The sequence below is a fragment of the Scyliorhinus torazame genome, chromosome 17, assembly GCF_047496885.1.
Source record: "Scyliorhinus torazame isolate Kashiwa2021f chromosome 17, sScyTor2.1, whole genome shotgun sequence".
In the NCBI taxonomy this organism is placed as follows: domain Eukaryota; kingdom Metazoa; phylum Chordata; class Chondrichthyes; order Carcharhiniformes; family Scyliorhinidae; genus Scyliorhinus; species Scyliorhinus torazame.
The window spans coordinates 185,512,776-185,532,495 of NC_092723.1; the positions used below are offsets into that span (position 1 = coordinate 185,512,776).

Sequence of the window (19,720 nt, forward strand, 5' to 3'; positions counted from 1 at the left end):
CTCTTTCCAAGAGCCGGTGCAGACTCAAAGGGCCGAATGGCCTCCTTCTGCACTGTAAATTCAATGATAATCTATGATTAATCTAGGACAAAGGTTCGGCACAACATCGTGGGCCGAAGGGCCTGTTCTGTGCTGTATTTTCTATGTTCTATGTTCTATGTACCATAGGAGAAGGCCCAAGACAGACAGAGACCCCCACAGCACACCCCTCAATAGTGCAAATTAAAGTAATACGCAATAAAACATAGAAAGCCCCCACCAACCACCCCCATCAAAACACCCAAAAAAAACAACTACCGAATATCTTTTACTCCCCTGTCTTCACCCAAACTTCAAAGACAAGCAAAAAAGAAAGGACAACAATCAAACCATATATACATCGTTCAAAAAAGAAAAAAAAAAAGAGAATGATGCTGCCGCTTAAGTCCGAAAAAGTCCTCAGTTCTGCGCCAGACCCTTCTTCTTGGCAAAGTCCGTCGCCTCTTCGGGCGACTCGAAGCAGTGGTGCTGGTCCTCATGGGTGACCCAGAGGCGCGCCGGGTAGAGGAGCCCAAATTTAACTTTCCTCTTAAACAGGTTCTCCTTCACTTGCCTGAAGCCTACCTCCCTCTGGCCACCTCCACACTCAGGTCCTGATAGACACGCAGTATACTATTGTCCCACGTGCAGCTCCTGGTACGTTTGACCCACTGGAGGACACACTCTTTATCCAGAAATCTGTGGAACCGCACCACCATCGCTCTTGGAGGTCCCCCGGCAGTGGCTTCCTCGCCATCGCCCTGTACGCCCTGTCCACCTCCAGCAGCCGGGAAAAAGCCCCCTCCCCCAGAAGCTTCTGGAACATATTGACCACAAAAGCGCCCGCATCAGCCCCCTCAGCCCCTTCGGGGAGGCCGCCAATTCTCAAACTCTGTCGGCGCGCACTGTTCTCCAGCTCTTCCACTTTTTCTAACAGCCTCTCCTGCTGGTCCTTCAGCATTCCCACCTCCAGCTCGACCACCGTTTGGTGCTCCTCCGGGTCCGCCAGCGCTTTCCCCAACTTCTGGATCGTCCGATCCTGGGCATCCAGCCTCCGTTCCATCCGATCCATCGACTCCTTTATTGGGTCGAGACAATCCCGTTTCTGTCTGGCGAAGCCCTCGTGGATGACCTGCATCAGCTCCTCCATCGATGGCTGGGCCATCGCAGCAGGGGTCCGAACCTCGGCCTTGTTATCTTCAGCAGCCACTTCTATCCAGCCCTTATTTTTCTGTTTCTTCCCTTACGGTCCCTTGGGGTTCTCCGTTCCAGGCACCACTGTGTGGATCCAGTACTTAAATGTCCGCACTTTCCAAGTCAAGACTCAAAACCACGGAAAAGTCGGGGAAAAAGGATAGCCGCCACCAGAAGTCATCTCTATAATGCCTTTAACCCAATAAAACAACCAAGAGACATTTCACCAGAGCATTATAAAACAAAATATATCAGCCAGTTATGTAGGTAGAAGGAGCTTTGATCAAAGAGGTGTCTTAAAAGGAAGGAAGTGAGGCAGAGGTGGAGACTGTCGGGAGGGAATTGCAGAGCTTCGCGCCGAGTCCGAGATGTGGGGGTTTCATGTCCAGATGACACACTTCAGCTGGATGTAAGATTGCGGGGTTTGTTAATCTTAATAGTATGCATTATTTAATCCTTGAAAAGGTCAATGGAACTACAAAGTTGTCAGTCCAAACTTGGAACTGAACTGTTTTGCTTCTTGCCTCTTGTGCAAGAACAACCAACAAAAACAGCAGTTAGAAGCCATCGCCTGGTTTTATTTGTATTTCTCAAAATGTTAATAACTTCCTATGTATACAGGCAGAGCCAAATTAATTCCTCCAATTATCTGCAGTTTGCAGCATTTCCTATCTAAACTCGGACGGAAGGCACGCAACTGGCAATAAATATGCTCCGGTTTTTGATGGGTGTTATTTTCAAACTCTGTACAGTAAGCCACAGTTTTATTTAGCTTTCATTTACAGTACACAAGACACCACCCCCTATTGAGAAAATCACCACCATCAGCAATTTCTATCAGTAAACCGGTGCCTTGGGAACGTTTGCTAAGTATTCTCCTGGGAATCTGCGGATAAATGCTTAAACATTCCTCTAGTTTCCTGTTTATCTCCTCAATGTTTTGCATTGGCAGTTTACTGTAACTTGGAATTAATGACTACCTTAAATGGAAGTAAAATAGGCAGAAGGGATATTCAGCCTGCAACAAGCTGATAGTTACTCCTGTATGTTTGGTTACAATAGCGGAAGTTAGGCTTCTGTCTTATGAAGGGGGCTGATCAAAGTTTTGAAGCGGATAAATTGGCGGCGGCGCCGCCGTAACAGAGAACGTGAATCATCATCGGCGGCTTCCACCACAGCAAGTTCTCCGACCAAGTAGAAGTAAGGATTTACCTCCCCACAAAAAAAAAAGAATAAAAAGGCTTGCCATCATACAGGGCCCTAACATGGCACTAAGGGGCTAGTTGTGCAGCACTGGGGCCTGTAAACTGGCTGCCTGAAGCCGGGGAGCGGTGCGGGAGAAATCTAAAGAGCAAGAGGAGAATAACAGGCAGCACGGTGGCGCAGTGCAGCCTCACGGCGTCGAGGTCCCAGGTTCGATCCCGGCTCCGGGTCACTGTCCGTGTGGAGTTTGCACATTCTCCCCGTGTCTACGTGGGTTTCGCCCCCACAACCCAAAGATGTGCAAGATAGGTGGATTGAACACGCTAAATTGCCCCTTAATTGGAAAACATTACTCTAAATTTAAATAAAAAGAGGAGAATAACAGATCATGATAAAAATTACAGTTAGAGAAGGTTGCGAGTAATTTTGGAACATTGAGGGTGTCTCAGCACAACACTCAATCAGGAGAGTACAGATAAAGAGAACTGTTACATTGATTGGCAAGAACAATATAAAACTTCACGCAGTAAACAGGAAAGAAAGTCACACCCACAGTTTGGCAAATTTGTAAGATGCCCTGCACACAGGTCACGATTCCCTGTTGTGCAAGTTGTGTATCAAGCTAGGTACATTATTGTTGGGATATTTCTGTGTTTATATAAAGAGGTAAAACACCAGATTTATTTGTTGGTATAAGTTGCGGTGACTCATCGTATATTTTACTTTCTTGGAAAACATTTCTTGTTTCTGACTTCATGTGAACTTGCTTGAGAAAGATTGGTGAGAATTCGATAATGGATGTAAATTGCTTAACTGAGAGGAAACCCCAGCAGAGATCAGAAGACTAAGGGTGCGATTTAGTGGAAAGGTTTTGAAGTGTCATTTCAGGCGGGTTTGGCTGAGTGCTTCTTTCCGGCTCTGTCGGCGAGTTCCCACCGCTTTCTAACCACACTTAGTCATTTTTTTCGGGCCCTGGGGAAGTTTCTCTCGGGGCCAGCCCTCATTTAGAATTATTTTCATCACTGGGGAGCTGAACTCTCTGGCCAGACCGACCCTCAGAGATCGGGACGCCATTTTGAAAGGGTGCCCTGATCTCTAAGTGAGCGGTGGGGTCCCCCCCCCCTCCACCACACACATGGGCATTACTGCACCTCCACCCCTCCCAAAATGAGGACACCCCACTTTGGGGTTGCTGAGGCCGTTCCACGTCCCCTTTCAGGGCTCTCCCTTTCCAGGATCCCCATCGTTCACCCTCCAACCTTCCAGATGCCCCTTCATATCCGCCCTTCACCCCTCCCAAACCCTTCATGCCCTCCTCACCCCTCCTTTCATGGGCATGTCCCCTCTCAGGCCCTGACCCGGGGCACTGCCACCCTGACACCACTCCTTCCAGTCTGGCAGTGCCACTCGGGCACCTTGGCAATGCCAGGGTGCCTGACAACCTTACACTGCCACGGCGCCCGAGTGCCAAGGGGAGAGTCAGAATGCCACGCTGCCCTGTCCCTATCACCCAGAGGCCTCCAAATGGCCAGAGAGAACCCCCCCCCCACCCAGGGCGCCGTGCCACCTGGTCCACGTCTGCATCGGCGCCCTGGCTGGGGTCTCCCTGGAGGCCGATAGATGTCGGGAGCCAGTTAGATCCAGCAGTCAGTATGGTTAACCGTGCGTGATTGGGTCCTACCCACTGCGGTTAGATCTCGCGAGGCGCGACAGCCTCGTGAAGGCGAGGGGGGGGGGGTGGCATGCCAGCCATGTCCCGCTCAGATTCCAGCGCCCTAGGTTTGAACTTTTACAACAATGTGAAGGAAATTGGGTGGGAGAATGGGACCCAGTGGATTGCTCCACAGACTGCTAGCATGGGTTAGATGAACCGAATGGCCTCATTCTGTTCCTGAACGACTACGAATGGCTTAACCCATTGCTCTTATGGGTTTAGATGTTGATGGAAACATTCAGCAGCAGCTCCCCTCCGGCCATCTCTTATCCCTCATCACTGGGAGTGGAAATTCCAATTCATGAATACAAGGTCAGAAGTAAACAAGAGGTTTCTCAGCAAAGTCAACACACTATTTAATCATAGATATTATAACAATTCTCAGAAGTCTGGAGTTTAAAAAATATAAACCACATTCACTGTTTACTTTTCCGTGGAAAGCCCCCAGCGATTCTCCAGTCGGAGGTCCCATTCTCGCGCAGATGAAACTTTGCTTCATTGATCATCAGAGGCTCGGAGATGGTTCCATTTCCAGCAGATACTGGGAGCTCAGCAAGTCAAGAAGCACATACCAGCAGCATAGCAACAAGCTGCCATAACCGCCACCAATCCCACGGCACACGTTACTTTCTGGCCTATTATTTTGGATAGTGGGGGGAAAGTGGATGTGTCTGCTCTCTGCGGAGTGTTCCTTAGGGAGGATGGGCGTTCCTATTCTCCATCGAGGGAAGGGGGTTGTTGGCCTATCTTCCCGCTAGACCCGGGATGGGAGTAGGGAAGGATAGATTTTACTTTCTGGGAATAAAATTAGGTTCTATTAAATTTCAAATTCAGCAGATCTCGCCTTCTCCCGCACCCCTGCCCCCACCAATTGCAATATTTCTTTATCTAAAAAAAAAACCCAGGTTATTCAATTATATTCACATGTTTTCAACTGGATGAAGAGGTAAATGAAGGCAAATGTTTCAGAATTAGGAACAAATCTATCTTGTTTATCTGTTAATTTGAAAGTATGAAGATTTCTTGTAATTCTTCCATTCCTGCTCAGTGTTGGGGGCATTTTCTCTTACAGATGGGCCGTTTGAGAACAGGAAACAGTTAGCCAGCTAACTTTGAGTTAATGTGAATTGATTTGCCTCCTAATTCCTTTTGCCATCCTTGGCGGCTTAACTTTTGTCAGTAATTCTGCTTTCCGACTGACCAGATGTGTCCACTGCATCACTACCATAATCTAATACTTCAATCATAGGGAAACAACCCAGTCAGCAGTGTTACCATATTAGGAAGAAACAGGATAAAAAAGCCAAACAAACAGTCTGCAATCTCCCTTCACTCCAGCCATTTTCCCCTCCAAGTTGTATTCTCTTAAACTTGTACTGGGTCATTTTAGGACCCCCTTTTCTTTTAAAATAAAAGGATTTAGAACGTACTTCAATTGTGCTGCAACACTGCTCCAAATTGGTAACTATTTGTTGCAAAATGATCATTTGAAACCAAGATGATTTGAGAAGGTGCCGCAAATTAAACTTTGTTTCTATCCTATTTGCATATCTACTTTCTACTCAATGTTGTACAGAAGCTGATCCACGGGGGTTATGCGCTTAAACCTTGGTCAGAATTCTCCGGCCGTTGTGATTCTCTTTTCCCGTGGGCAGGGCACCCCCGCCCGCCAGTTTCCCGGCAGCTTGGGGCGGCTTCAATGGAAATCCCATTGACAAGCGGCAGGAAGAGAGAATCCTGCCCCCAGTGAATGGCGCCCACCAGGAAACACACGGCTGGGGGAATGGAGAATCTTATCCCTTGTTTGGAACTGACAATTATCCTGAATATATAAACTCCTTTGCCTCTGCGTTACCGTGAACATTTAGATAAGCAGGAATTGAGAGGCAAATAGCCAATCCAGGGACCAACGTGGAGACCTACTTCTTGTCGAGACGTATGGCATCAAGAGATGAGCATTTTCTTTTTCTCCAATCACTTTGCTCCAAAAATTTGATTTGACAGATCTACTTACTGACTCCCACTAGCACTGGAATGAAGTTGTTTAACTGTGCTTCAAATAATCAGCTAAATACAACAATTCATTATCCAAACACGGCATGCCATGAAATGGTTGGAGTGGGATTGCTTCTGCAATTTTCCACAGGAACAAGAGAAAGTATGAACAGGAGTCAACCGGATGGCCCAGCGAGCTTGCTCCGCCATTCAATGCAAGCATGGGCTTCACCTCATTTTCCTCCCTAATTGCTTGCTGCACCTTGCATGCTAACTTTGTGTTTCTTACACAAACACACGCGTCTCTAACAAGCTTGCCACTTTTTAAAAAGGTAGTCTGTTTTTCTATTCTTACAAACGTGGATAAGTTCACACTTCCGTGCCATCTTGTTGCCCACTCACTTAACCCATCTATATCTCTTTGCAGCCTTCTGTATCCTCCCCACAGCTTACCCTCCCACCTGTCTTTGGATCATCAGTAAACTTAGATATTTACTATCTATCCCTTCATCCAAGTCATTAATATGGATTGTAAACAGCTGAGGCTCCAGCACGGACCTTTGTAGCTCTCCGATGTCCCATCGATGCCCACTCTCTTCTTCCTGTCCATTAACCAATCCTCTATCCATGCTAATATATTACCTCGAATTCCATCTCTTCTCTTGCCTATGAACCTCTTGTGTGACACCTTACCTTTTTGAAGTCCAGGTATACGATGCCCAATGGTTCCCCTTTATCTACCTTACCAGTTACCTCGGATAGAAAGAATTTCATTTTGGTCACAGTGAGCAACACTGAAAGATTGATTATTGCTGAGACAAAGAAACCCAAAGCTTTTCATCCTGCACTTATCAGGACAGGTGCAAGAATGCCAAATTTCACAGGGAGCAACAATTTATACTGCATGTGAAAAGGGTGCTGATTGGTTGGCAAGTCGACTCCGGTCAAGACGCTGCCATGGAGAATCCACCAGGAAATCTAGCATCCTTGTGTCTGACCTGGTGAGCGAGTACAAAATGAAAGGCTTTGACAGCATCTCTCATTTTTCCAAGCAAAACTCAAGTTCTGTACATCCAAACAAATCACTTTTCCCCCCCCATAAAAACTAGGAAGGGAATCCTGCTTTTTGTGTATGGAACTTGGAGGTGAAATGAAAATGAAATGAAAATCGCTTATTGTCACAAGTAGGCTTCAAATGAAGTTACCGTGAAAACCCCTAGTTGCCACATTCCGGCGCCTGTTCGGGGAGGCTGGCACGGGAATTGAACCGTGCTGCTTGTTTTGTTATGCTCTTGTCGTAGCATAAGCTGCTTCCTTGATGTGCACTCTGACAACGGAAGTTTCAGAGTTGGAGATAGCTTTAACACGTTTCTTAGACTATTAACAATTCTCCTACTTGGATTCGATGCTACTGTTAATCCTGCTATAGCTACTCAGACTGACGAACCAGTCTGCTACAATCCACGTGGTGGGAATGATGTGTTTCAATCAACTCTGTGTACTCACTGAGTGTCTCCACTGGAAAGAGACTGAGCATGTGTGCTGTGTCCTTTTATATGGGTTGGTGTAATGCCCTCCTGTGGTAGTGTCACCTCTGTGTGTATCGTGATTGCCCATTGGTCATGTCCTATCTTACTGACCTATTGGTTGACTGTCTGTGTGTCATGTCTCTGGTGTTCCCTCTAGTGTCTAGCTAGGTGTAGTGTATGTACATTAACCCTTTGTGTACTTAGTGATGTATATCACCACACTGCTGGCCTGCCTTGATCTGCTTTGAAAGCCAGCGATTTAGCCCTTGATGCGACCATCAATTCACACGAGACGATTAGTAGAAGTGAACAGTGGTTTTAATAAGCTAGATCTGTGCCTGCCTGCGACTGCTCTGTACTGAGTGCCGCCTACAGGCTGCAGGTTTATAAACCACCCCCGAGGGGGCGGAGCCACAGGCAGAGCCCACAGGGGCATCAACATAATACAATACAATCCAGTGGTGAATTGCAGTAGCAATACATTCACCACAGCCCTGTGCTAAACCAGCCCCATATAAAGAAAGACCGGGAAATAGATTGACCTCTGGGTGCAGAGAGGGATAAAATGGCCTAAATTGGTAGAATGAACCCAGTTAAAACAGAAAGCTACCATTTATAGGGTGATAGCGGCCTGGTGGCAATCCAGAGGCCCAGGCTAATACTCTGGGGACTTGGATTTAAAACCCATCACGGCAGTTGGTTGAATTTAAATTTGATTAATAAATTCTGGAATTGAAAACAAGTCTCGGTGATGGTGGCCATGAAACTATTGATGGTTGTGAAAACCCAGCAGGTTCACGGATGTCCTTGAGGGAGGGAAATCTGCCTTCCTGACCTGGGCTGGCCTACATGTGACTCCAGATCAATACCGGGTCAGGGAAAGAGCTCCTGGGTCCCGGTGCTTCTCCTGGTCTCGATCCCCCGGGTGTTTCTGTGCAACACAACGTTTAAGAGGCCTTGGGGACAAATTCTGAATGACTCACAAATTGTGTCGGTGTTTTCTTAAATCAGCAAGTCTGAAGGCACTACCAGTCGCTGCTTCTGACTGCAATATATTTTCAACATCTACTTTACAACACAACTTATTGCATTGCATCGACAAATTCATAAAACGCACCAGAGAGAGTGAGATACAAACAAGTCTGTAAAAGGACAAGATTGAAGCCAATTAAAAAGAGAATCATACGCAGTGTAAAACAGCTTACTGATTCACCGTGAGCCCATTGTGCACTCCTGTCCTGGAAATCTCACCCCACTAAACTTGCATTAGCAACAGAACTCCAGCCAGGATTCCATTCGCTATTCGCAAGATAGTTATGGCTGAATTATCTCGCCCAGTTCATCTCACCCATCCCAGAATGACATACAAAAGGAGGTATTACAAGCAGGTAGGCCAGTGGCTCCTCACGTCTCCTGCACCATTTGATAACATATTTCAACTTGAGATTTCAATTCAGAAGTACTTAATTGGCGGTGAAGTAATTTGAGACATTGAGTGGAATTCTCTCAAAGAATGGCACAGTGTGGGCAGCGCGGTGGCGCAGTGGTTAGCACTGCTGCCTCACAGCGCCGAGGTCCCAGGTTCGATCCCGGCTCTGGGTCACGGTCTGTGTGGAGTTTGCACATTCTCCCCGTGTTTGCGTGGCTTTTTCCCCCCAGAAACACAGCCAGGTTCTCTGTCCAGGTTTTCTGAAACTTTGTCAGAAAAGTAAGATGGGGGAGGGGGGCGTGTTTTACGGTGTCACTCTGGCGAGGTGGGTCTCATAGAGGGGGTGTACAGAGATCAGTGCGCCATCTTTAAAGGGCGCCCCAAGCTGCGCTAAAAACGTACCCCCCCCCCCCCCCCACAAGCTTCAGGGCAACCCCTCCTCGCCACAAAAGTATCGGCTGACAAGTGGCAAGTAAGTTTAGATCATAGAATTTACAGTGCAGAAGGAGGCCATTCGGCCCATCGAGTCTGCACCGGCTCTTGGATAGAGCACCCCACCCAAGGTCAACACCTCCACCCTATCCCCATAACCCAGTAACCCCACCCAACACTAAGGGCAATTTTGGACACTAAGGGCAATTTATCATGGCCAATCCACCTAACCCGCACATCTTTGGACTGTGGGAGGAAACCGGAGCACCCGGGGGAAACCCACGCACACACGGGGAGGATGTGCAGACTCCGCACAGACAGTGACCCAAGCCGGAATCGAACCTAGGACCCTGGAGCTGTGAAGCAATTGTGCTATCCACAATGCTACCGTGCTGCCCTATTTAATGCCACATAAGTGCCAGGCAATGACCATCTCCAACAAGAGAGAAGTTAACCATCTCCCCTTGACATTCACTGACATTACCATTGCTGAATCCGCCACCATCAATATCCAGGGGGGTTAGCATTGACCAGAAATTGAACAGGACCAGACATATACTGTGGCTACCAGAGTAGGTCAGAGGCTGAAGCAAGTCACTTACCATCCAGACTCGTAATTATATCACTGTTCCTTCACTATCGCTGCGTCAAAACCCTCGATCCCCTCCCTAACAGCACAGTGGATATACCTACACCACATAGGCTGCAGGGGTTCAAGAGGGCAGCTCACCACCACCTTTTGAAGGGCAACTAGGGATGGGCAATAAATGCTGGTCTAACCAGCGACCCACACATCCCGTAAAGGGATTTCTAAAATCAGCATTAACACGGACAGAGGGTGGGAGAAGACTTCACTAGGCGAGAACAAAATCATCAACAGTAGATGTTAGATTATTCTGGAAGCCTCGACATTCCTGGCTATCATTTTCCACTGCTGGCACCCTTACCTATTTACGAATGTTACGCTTAAATAAACAGTTTGAACAGAATTAATGCGTTTGAGTCATTCAACAGTAAGGTTCATCTCACCACAAGTTAGTGTTAACAGGTTCACGTTAGTGTCAACAGCTTTATCAACTGGGCTACCTGCAGCAACCTTGTTGGGTTGCAAGAGCGTTCCAGTCCTTAGCCTGGCAGATTGACTAGTCACACGTTTGCACCCCGTTCTCGGCTGAATGTGTGGTGCAATCTTGCAGGAAGGCGGATTGACGCTTTCTGGTTTTATGGGCAGTGTGGATGATTATTTATAGTTAAAAGTCAGCAACTTCTCATCGGAATTTCTGTCTTGAGGCAAACAGCAAGTCATTTGACATTCAGAATGCTATCGATTTGACAGGGGTGTTTTTACCCATCATCATTTGCCGGTTGCTCAAAAGACTAAACAAACAGATAGCTAAGAATTGGGGCACATTGCATAGGTTAAATTTAACGCGGTTGGTGGAACAGATGGAGGAGGATTTCAAGAGATGGGATATGGTATCCCTGTCAATGGCAGGGAGGGTGCAGGCGGTTAAGATGGTGGTCCTCCCGAGATTCCTCTTTGTGTTTCAGTGCCTCCCGGTGGTGATCACGAAGGCTTTTTTAAAAAGGATTGAAAAGAGCATCATGGGTTTTGTGTGGGCCGGGAAGACCCCGAGAGTGAGGAAGGGATTCTTACAGCGTAGCAGGGATAGGGGGGGGGCTGGCACTACCGAGCCTAAGTGAGTATTATTGGGCCGCTAATATTTCAATGGTGAGTAAGTGGATGGGAGAGGAGGAGGGAGCGGCGTGGAAGAGATTAGAGAGGGCGTCCTGTAGGGGGACTAGCCTACAGGCTATGGTGACAGCCCCATTGCCGTTCTCACCGAGGAACTACACCACAAGCCCGGTGCTGGTGGCTACACTGAAGATTTGGGGACAGTGGAGACGGCATAGGGGAAAAACTGGAGCCTTGGGGGGGGTCCCCGATAAGAAACAACCATAGGTTTGCCCCGGGGGGAATGGATGGGGGATATGGAATGTGGCAAAGAGCAGGAATAATGCAACTGAAAGATCTGTTTGTGGACGGGAAGTTCGCGAGTCTGGGAGCGCTGACCGAGAAATATGGGTTGCCCCAAGGGAATGCATTCAGGTATATGCAACTGAGGGCTTTTGCGAGGCAACAGGTGAGGGAATTCCCGCAGCTCCTGACACAAGAGGTGCAGGACAGAGTGATCTCAAAGACATGGGTGGGGGATGGTAAGGTGTCAGATATATATAGGGAAATGAGGGACGAAGGGGAGACTATGGTAGATGAACTAAAAGGGAAATGGGAAGAAGAGCTGGGGGAGGAGATCGAGGAGGGGCTGTGGGCAGATGCCCTAAGCAGGGTAAACTCGTCGTCCTCGTGTGCCAGGCTAAGCCTGATTCAGTTTAAGGTATTACACAGGGCACATATGACTGGAGCACGGCTCAGTAAATTTTTTGGGGTGGAGGATAGGTGTGCGAGGTGCTCGAGAAGCCCAGCGAATCATACCCATATGTTTTGGTCATGCCCGGCACTACAGGGGTTTTGGATGGGGGTGACAAAGGTGCTTTCAAAAGTAGTAGGAGTCCGGGTCGAACCAAGCTGGGGGTTGGCTATATTTGGGGTTGCACAAGAGCCGGGAGTGCAGGAGGCGAGAGAGGCCGATGTTTTGGCCTTTGCGTCCCTAGTAGCCCGGCGCAGGATATTGCTAATGTGGAAAGAAGCCAAGCCCCCGGGGGTGGAGACCTGGATAAATGACATGGCGGGGTTTATAAAGCTAGAGCGGATTAAGTTCATCCTAAGGGGGTCGGCTCAAGGGTTCACCAGGCGGTGGCAACCGTTCGTCGAATACCTCGCAGAAAGATAGACGGAATGGGAAAAAGAAGGCAGCAGCAGCAGCCCAGGATCGGGGGGGGGGGGGGGGGAGGAGGAACCAGAAGGACTCTCAGGGTTGTTAATATATACGGTATAATATGTATAGGTCGTTGCTACAGATAATTATATATTGGACTGTTAAATTATATTTTTGGAGAGTGTTACTTGTGACAAGGCAGTTGCCAATTAGGGCTAGTTTTCATTTTTGTTATTTATTATTTATTCATTTTTTGTTTATAAAATAGGTCATTGTTATTTGTGTTGTTATAATATTGTGTAAAGGATGCACAATGTACTGTGTTGGTTGACCAAAAATTTTCAATAAAATATTTAATTTAAAAAAAGACTAAACAAAGAAAGTTCGACGCAAATTCACAAACGATGGTTGGAATCCTTCTTAATTAATATAAGAAATGAGAATGAAGTAGGACTTCTATTTACAGCTACATTTTAAACCATTCATTCATAAGAATAGTGCTAGTAGCACAGCTTGGATACGGCAGCTACTGGTATCAGGATTGGGAGAATGATTTCTAAACTTAGCAACAACATTTCTGACAATTGTCTTTTTATGGACTTCGATAAGCACTCGAGGGTTGGACGAGCTGCTTGCAGTGTAAACGGAATACAAGTCACTCACTGGATTCTCGATGTGCTGTCCTTCTTTCTCAGATGGTCCCAGAATTACACTTCAACCAGCCTCAGAGAAAGAAAATCCTGATTGCCGTGTAATTGGGCTGAATGCGTTTCTGCGGGCTTCGTCACGACTGCCTTCACCTGCCCTGCCCCCAGGTACATGCCATTGGTCATCCACTCTTACAGTGCCTTCCCATACCAATTGGAAAGTGAAAAGTCTATTTAGGTTCAGGACCGTCAATCAAACAGCCTTTTCTTCCCCCTCAATATTTTTCTAACGAATAAAATGGAAATCTTACATTGTATTAGCAACAGAAAAGACTATTCCACCCCATTTTCAATGAAAAGAAAAACACTGCACTTGGCTTTCTCTCCAGGATTCCTCACACTAGCGAGCTGGGGAGTAATCATCAGTTCCTGGATCCTACTTAATACTTCTACGGTAGCATAGTGGTTAGCACAGTTGCTTCACAGCTCCAGGGTCCCAGGTTCGATTCCTGGCTTGGGTCACTGTCTGTGCGGAGTCTGCACATTTTCCCCGTGTCTGGGTGGGTTTCCTCCGGGCGCTCCGATTTCCTCCCAGAAGTCCCGAAAGACGTGCTTGTTAGGTGAATTGGGCATTCTGAATTCTCTCTCTGTGTACCCGAACAGGCGCCGGAATGTGGCGACTAGGGGATTTTCACAGTAACTTCATTGCAGTGTTAATGTAAGCCTATTTGTGACAATAATAAAGATTATTATTATTTCTGTGTCAAATTCAGTCCATCTGTTCGTTTATTCCCATCTTCCTTCTATATTTCTATCTTCTCATTTCTTGCTGTTCTATTTCCCCATTTTGTCTGGCCATATTTGAGACTCCACTTCTGTGCGGAGTCTGCACATCCTCCCCGTGTCTGTGTGGGTTTCCTCCGGGTGCTCCGGCTTCTGCCCACAGTCCAAAGATGTGCAGGTTAGGTGGATTGGCCATGATAAATTGCCCTTAGTGTCCAAAATTGCCCTTAGTTGAGGGTGGGGTTACTGGGTTATGGGGATAGGGTGGAGGTGTGGGCCTCGGGTAGGGTGCTCTTTCCAAGAGCCGGTGCAGACCCGATGGGCCGAATGGCCTCCTTCTGCACTGTAAATTCTATGAAATCATGCAGTGCTCAAAGAGTCAGGTTTCTGCCTTCCTGGTTGGCAGAGGCCTGTCTGAGAATAGCTCATAGTGAGGCCCTTCAGTTTTTATACATTGGGAAAAGGTCGAAGATTGAGAATTCACTGTGTGAAGAGCCACAGTCCTGTCACATTTTGGTCCAAACCATTATCCTAGCAGTGTGTGACAGAGCACAATGACAACGTCGTTTTTACACTACCGCCCAGAGTCTCACATTTGTGCTTGGTTAGATTGACTCCTCGAATGTATTTTACCAGGAATCAGTAGGAGAGCATGGAAATTATTCCGCACGGGCTGGATTTGAGCTCAGGTTTCAGTGATGAAAAAGCAATATCCCAGGGTCATACCTCTTTACTCTTCTCCTTCTCTCATTACAAGAAATATTAGATTAAATATGTCAGATTTGAGTAATTAATATCATTCTTACTGCAACAGCAGCATTAATGGCTTCAGACAAGATGCTTTGTACTAAACTACTGTAGCTATCATTTCCATGTTTCTGTGCATGTAACTCGAGAGACATATGCAGTAGATATTGGATGCACTGTTTATTTTAACTACTAGCTGATTTAATGTAGAATATAGAATGACTCTACCTACTAAGGCTCCGAACAACATACATAAAGCAACTTTAGAATTTTCCAAACATAACTATGATTTGCTGAACTGAAACTTCAGAGTTTAGTGGAGATCATTTTCCATTTCTGTTTAAAATTATATCGTCTGACCCTTGAAAGATACTAGTCAATTATTTATTCTGAAGAAAAGTCACAGACCTGAAATGTTAATTCTCTGTTTTGGTCTCCACAGATGCTGCCTGACCTGGTGAATATTTCCAATAATTTGTTCTTACTTCAGACTTACAGCATCCACAGTGCGTTGCTTTTATTTATTCATTGGGCAGTTCATGATGTCACGACTAATCAAAAATGGTCCATGTTGTTTGATTGTTGGTTATATCCCAGTGATATTCATTTTTCTTTTATTAAGGGGCAATTTAGCGTGGCCAATCCACCTACCCTCTACATCTTTGGATTGTGGGAGCGAAACCCACGCAGACACGGGGAGAATGTGCAAACTCCACACGGACAATGACCCAGAGCCGGGATCGAACCTGGGACCTCGGCGCCATGAGGCAGCAGTACTATCCGCTGCGCCACCGTGCTGCCCTCTATTCCAGTGATATTCACGATGTTAAACTAAGCATTCATGGCGTTTGTCATTGCGTACTAAAATTAGATAATCCCCTAGTCACTCACCATCCTGACCTGAAAATATATCGCTGTTCCTTTACTATCGCTGGGTAAAAATCCTGGAACTTTCTCGCTAACAGCACGGTGGGTGTATCTACACCCCATGGATTATGGTGATTCAAAAAGGCCGCACACCACCACCTTCTGAAGGACAATTCAACCAATTTTACCCCTCACCTCTACTCTAGACCACACATGTACTGTTCTATGTTCTATGTTCTAACCACTTTAATATTGGCTCTCACAATTGAATCACGAAGAATTAAACCATTGTATTTCCCACCCTGGTCGCTGACTTCCTTTCCTTTGTTTGGGTGGGAATGTTGTGCATAATCCCTGTAGTCAGTGGATTCATAACTCCATATCCTAAATATCGCAAAGGCGTTCACATCTGAAACATTGCCCCACATCTCTGATTCTATCCTTTTCCCACTGATGCTGAAACCCTTATCCATGTCTCACTATCTCCAGGTTCAATTTCTCCAATGGTCTCACTCCCACCCCATAAACTACAAATCGTTGAAAACTACATCCTCGTTAAACTGGGATCCATCATTCCTCGCTCCTTGCTCTGAAGTGAATTAACACCCTGCTTCCAACAACTTAAATGTAAAATCATTAAGCTTCTCTTCAAACATCTCTGGTCTCTTCTGCAGCCCTTATTTTTTAACGTCACCATTATTGGCGAAGGCTTCAGCCATCTGAATTTGACTCAATGGATTTCTTTCCTGAAGTTCCCCCATAATCTCCAAATCTTGTGTATTTGAACAAACTTCTGGCCATCTCTTTTAATTCTCCCACAGAGAGTCTCTCTTATGCACTTTGGAACATTTTCTAATGTTACGGGCTTTCCATGAACGGGAGATGCTGTCGTTATGTGAAAGATAACAAGAGGCAAACTTTTAGATTGTAACCTAATCCTATAGTTGAAGATTATGACATCTTTTGTATCAATTATAATTTGTAATAATTTCAGGCTGTTACTTTCCACTTCTTTTAATTACAGCAATGAAACATCAGACATACATGCCCCAAATGGTTTAGCTCACTGGGCTAAATCGCTGGCTTTTAAAGCAGACCAAGGCAGGCCAGCAGCACGGTTCAATTCCTGTACCAGCCTCCCCGAACAGGCGCCGGAATGTGGCGACTAGGGGCTCTTCACAGTAACTTCATTGAAGCCTACTCTATACAATAAGCGATTTTCATTTCATTTCATCAGCAGATCGAGCCACAAAACCTTTTGCCAACAGATTCAACGGCAGAAACACAACGGGGTCTGGTGTTGCCTCTTACCTTGCAGCATGCTCCTGTATGCGGAGTCTGCAATGGCGTAGATGTGTGGTGGCATCTCGTGTCTCTTCTTCCCTTTGTACATTTCGACAATCTTCTCGGAGTAGATGGGCAACATTTTGTACGGGTTTACGACAACACAGAAGAGACCTGAGTATGTCTGAAAAGAAGGAATAACATTTGTACCATCATTCAAGACTCGAAACTCAGGCTAGTAAAGGTCAATAGATCTAGTCATGAGCGTTACAACTCAAAAAAAGGGTTGTATTTTTCTATTAGACACGTGCTGTCATCTGCTCAAAATAATCTTGTGGTATAAGCCCCTGTGTTTTTTTTAATTCAAATTATTTTTGACAAGAGATACATATAAACTCAGATGCCAAATTTAAGACGTTGTTTTAACAATCCAGGAAGTAAGAATGAAACTCAGAATTGAAAATATTTTGGAATAGTACTGGAAACTTGCTCCAGAACTGGCTGCTTCCCTACCCACGATGTTCCAGTATAGCTGCAGAACTGGCATCTAGCCAGCAATGTGGAAAATGTCCCAGGTATGGTCTTGTACACAACGTGGGGCAAACCCAACCCGGTCAATTACCACCCCATCAATCTACTCTTGATCATCAGCAAGTTGATGGAAGGTGTCGTTGACAAGTGGCACATACTCAGTTAGCATGAAATCACTAGTCAGTTAGCTCAGTTGGCCGGGCGACTGGTTTGCAATGAGGAGTGACGCCAACAGTGCGGGTTCCATTCCCATACCAGCTGAGGTTATTCATGAAGGCTCCGCCCTCTGAATCTTGCCCCTCGCCAGAAGTGTGGCGACCCTCAGGTTAAATCACCACCATCAGCTCTCTCTCAAAGGGGCATTTACTCAGCAATAACCTGCTCACTGACGCTCAGTTTGGGTTCCGCCAGGGTCACGCAGCTCCTGACCTCATTCCAGCTTTGGTTCAAACATGGACAGAACGAGCTGAATGCCAGAGGTGAGGTGCGAGTGACTGCCCTTGACACCAAGGCAGCATTTGACCAAGTGTGGCATCAAGGAGCCCGAGCTACACTGGAGTCAATGGGAATCAGGCAGAAGCCTCTCCACTGGTTTGAGTCATACGTAGCACAAAGGAAGATGGTTGTGGTTGTTGGAGGCCAATCAACTTAGTGCTGTGACTTTGCTGCAGGTGTTCATCAGGATAGTGTCTTAGGCCCAACCATCTTCAGCTGCTTCGTCAATGGCCTTCCGTCCATCATAACTAGGGGTTTACTGATGATTGCACAATGTTCGGCACCTTTCAGAATTCATCAGATACCAAGCAGTCCTTGTCAATATGCAGATTAGATGGGCCAAATAGCCTCCTCCTGCGCTGGAGGGATTCTATCTGGGCAACATTCAAGTGTGGGCTGACAAGTAGCAAGTAACATTTGTGGCTTACAAGTGCCAGGCAATGACTCTTTCCAACAAGAAAGAATCTAACCATCTCCCCTTGACGTTCAATGGTTTTACCATTGCTAATCCCCAGCCAGATAAATACTGTGAGCACAAGGATTTTGCAGCAAGTAACTCACCAAGTGGCTCTCCAAAGCCTGCCCACCACCTACAAGGCACAAGTCCAGAGTGCGATGGAATCTACTCCACTTGTCTGGATGGCTGCAGCTCAATGCCATCCAGGACAAAGCAGCCCACTTGATTGGCACCCCATTCACCATCTTCACCATTCACTCCCTCCACCATTGACACATGTTGGCAGCAGTGCGTGCCATCTACAAGATGCACTGCAGGAACTCACCAAACCCCTTCAATAGCACTTTCCATACCTGTTACCTCTGCCATCTAGAAGTGGACAAGGGCAACAGATACAAGGTAATAGCACCTCCTACAAGTTCCCCTTCAAGTTCACACCATCCCGAGTTGGAAAAATATCGCTGCTCCTTCACGATCACTGGAGCAAAACCCTGGAAACCCCGCCCCCCCAATAGCACCTGTGGCTGTGCCTACACCACATGGACTGCAGCGGTTCAATATGGCGGCTACCATCACCGATTCAAGCGCTATCAGGGATGGGCAGTAAGTGCTGACCCTGCCAGCGACGCCCACATCCCATGAAGGAATATTCTATATATTTCACAAACAAGAGACTGGAGTATCCTTAGTATGCAAAATACTATGGGGCGGGGGGGGGGGGGGGGGGGGGGGCATTTTCCGGGCCCACTTGCAGTGGGCGCAAATCCCGTTATGGCCGCTAGCTCCCGGGAGAGGAGCATAACGGGATTTGCTCCGGGAGATCATAGAATCATAGTACAGAAGGAGGCCATTCAGCCCATCGAGTCTGCACCGGCTCTTGGAAAGAGCACCCTACCCAGGCCCACATCTCCACCCTATCCCCATAACCCAGTAACCCCACCCAACATTAAGGGCAATTTAGCATAGCCAATCCATTTAACTTGCACATCTTTGGACTGTGGGAGGAAACCGGAGCACCCGGAGGAAACCCACGCGCACACGGGGAGGACGTGCAGACTCCGCACAGACAGTGACCCAAGCTGGGAATCGAACCTGGGACCCTGGAGTTGTGAAGCAATTGTGCTAACCACTATGCTACCGTGCTGCCCAGATCCCTGAATACGTTTTCCCCAAGCCCACCCCCATTGGAAACGTAACGAGGCTCACGTCCAGCGAGGGTGGGAATTTGATTACCGCCAGTTTGCATTCAATCAATATGCCTAAACGCTGCATCTCCTGGGGCGTCATATGTCCCCGCCCCCTTGCCGATGTGATGACACGCTGGCACAAATTACTACTGCTCTCCAGCAGACGAGAGGACCATGCCGGGGGCATGGCAGGGCAGTGCCGTGCCAGGCACCCTGACACAGCCTACAGGGATCCCCTTGGGGGGGGGGGGGGGGGGGGGTACGGTTCCACTCTGTGGGGACGGCGGTGATGGTGGTCGTAGGCTGTGCGCTTTCTATAAACTTTGAGGTCGTGGCACCCTTTCGAAATGGCGCCCCGACCTCTGTAGAGC

The 19,720-nt window shown here is 47.1% G+C and overlaps 1 protein-coding gene and 1 long non-coding RNA gene across 5 annotated transcripts in view; one reads left to right on the forward strand and one right to left on the reverse strand.

The window, feature by feature from the left end:
• Window positions 1–19,720, reverse strand: part of LOC140394509 (myosin-11-like) — a 193,025-nt gene that overhangs the window by 134,323 nt on the left and 38,982 nt on the right. For all 4 annotated transcript variants that reach the window (XM_072481845.1, XM_072481843.1, XM_072481844.1 and 1 more), the window contains exon 3: window positions 16,707–16,863. In XM_072481845.1, the coding sequence (XP_072337946.1) occupies window positions 16,707–16,863 (157 nt within the window). The remainder of the gene's footprint in view (window positions 1–16,706; window positions 16,864–19,720) is intronic.
• On the forward strand, window positions 13,056–15,733 carry LOC140394510 (uncharacterized). The gene is made up of 3 exons (XR_011935894.1): window positions 13,056–13,166; window positions 14,971–15,034; window positions 15,151–15,733. It is a non-coding gene; the product is annotated as an uncharacterized lncRNA (long non-coding RNA).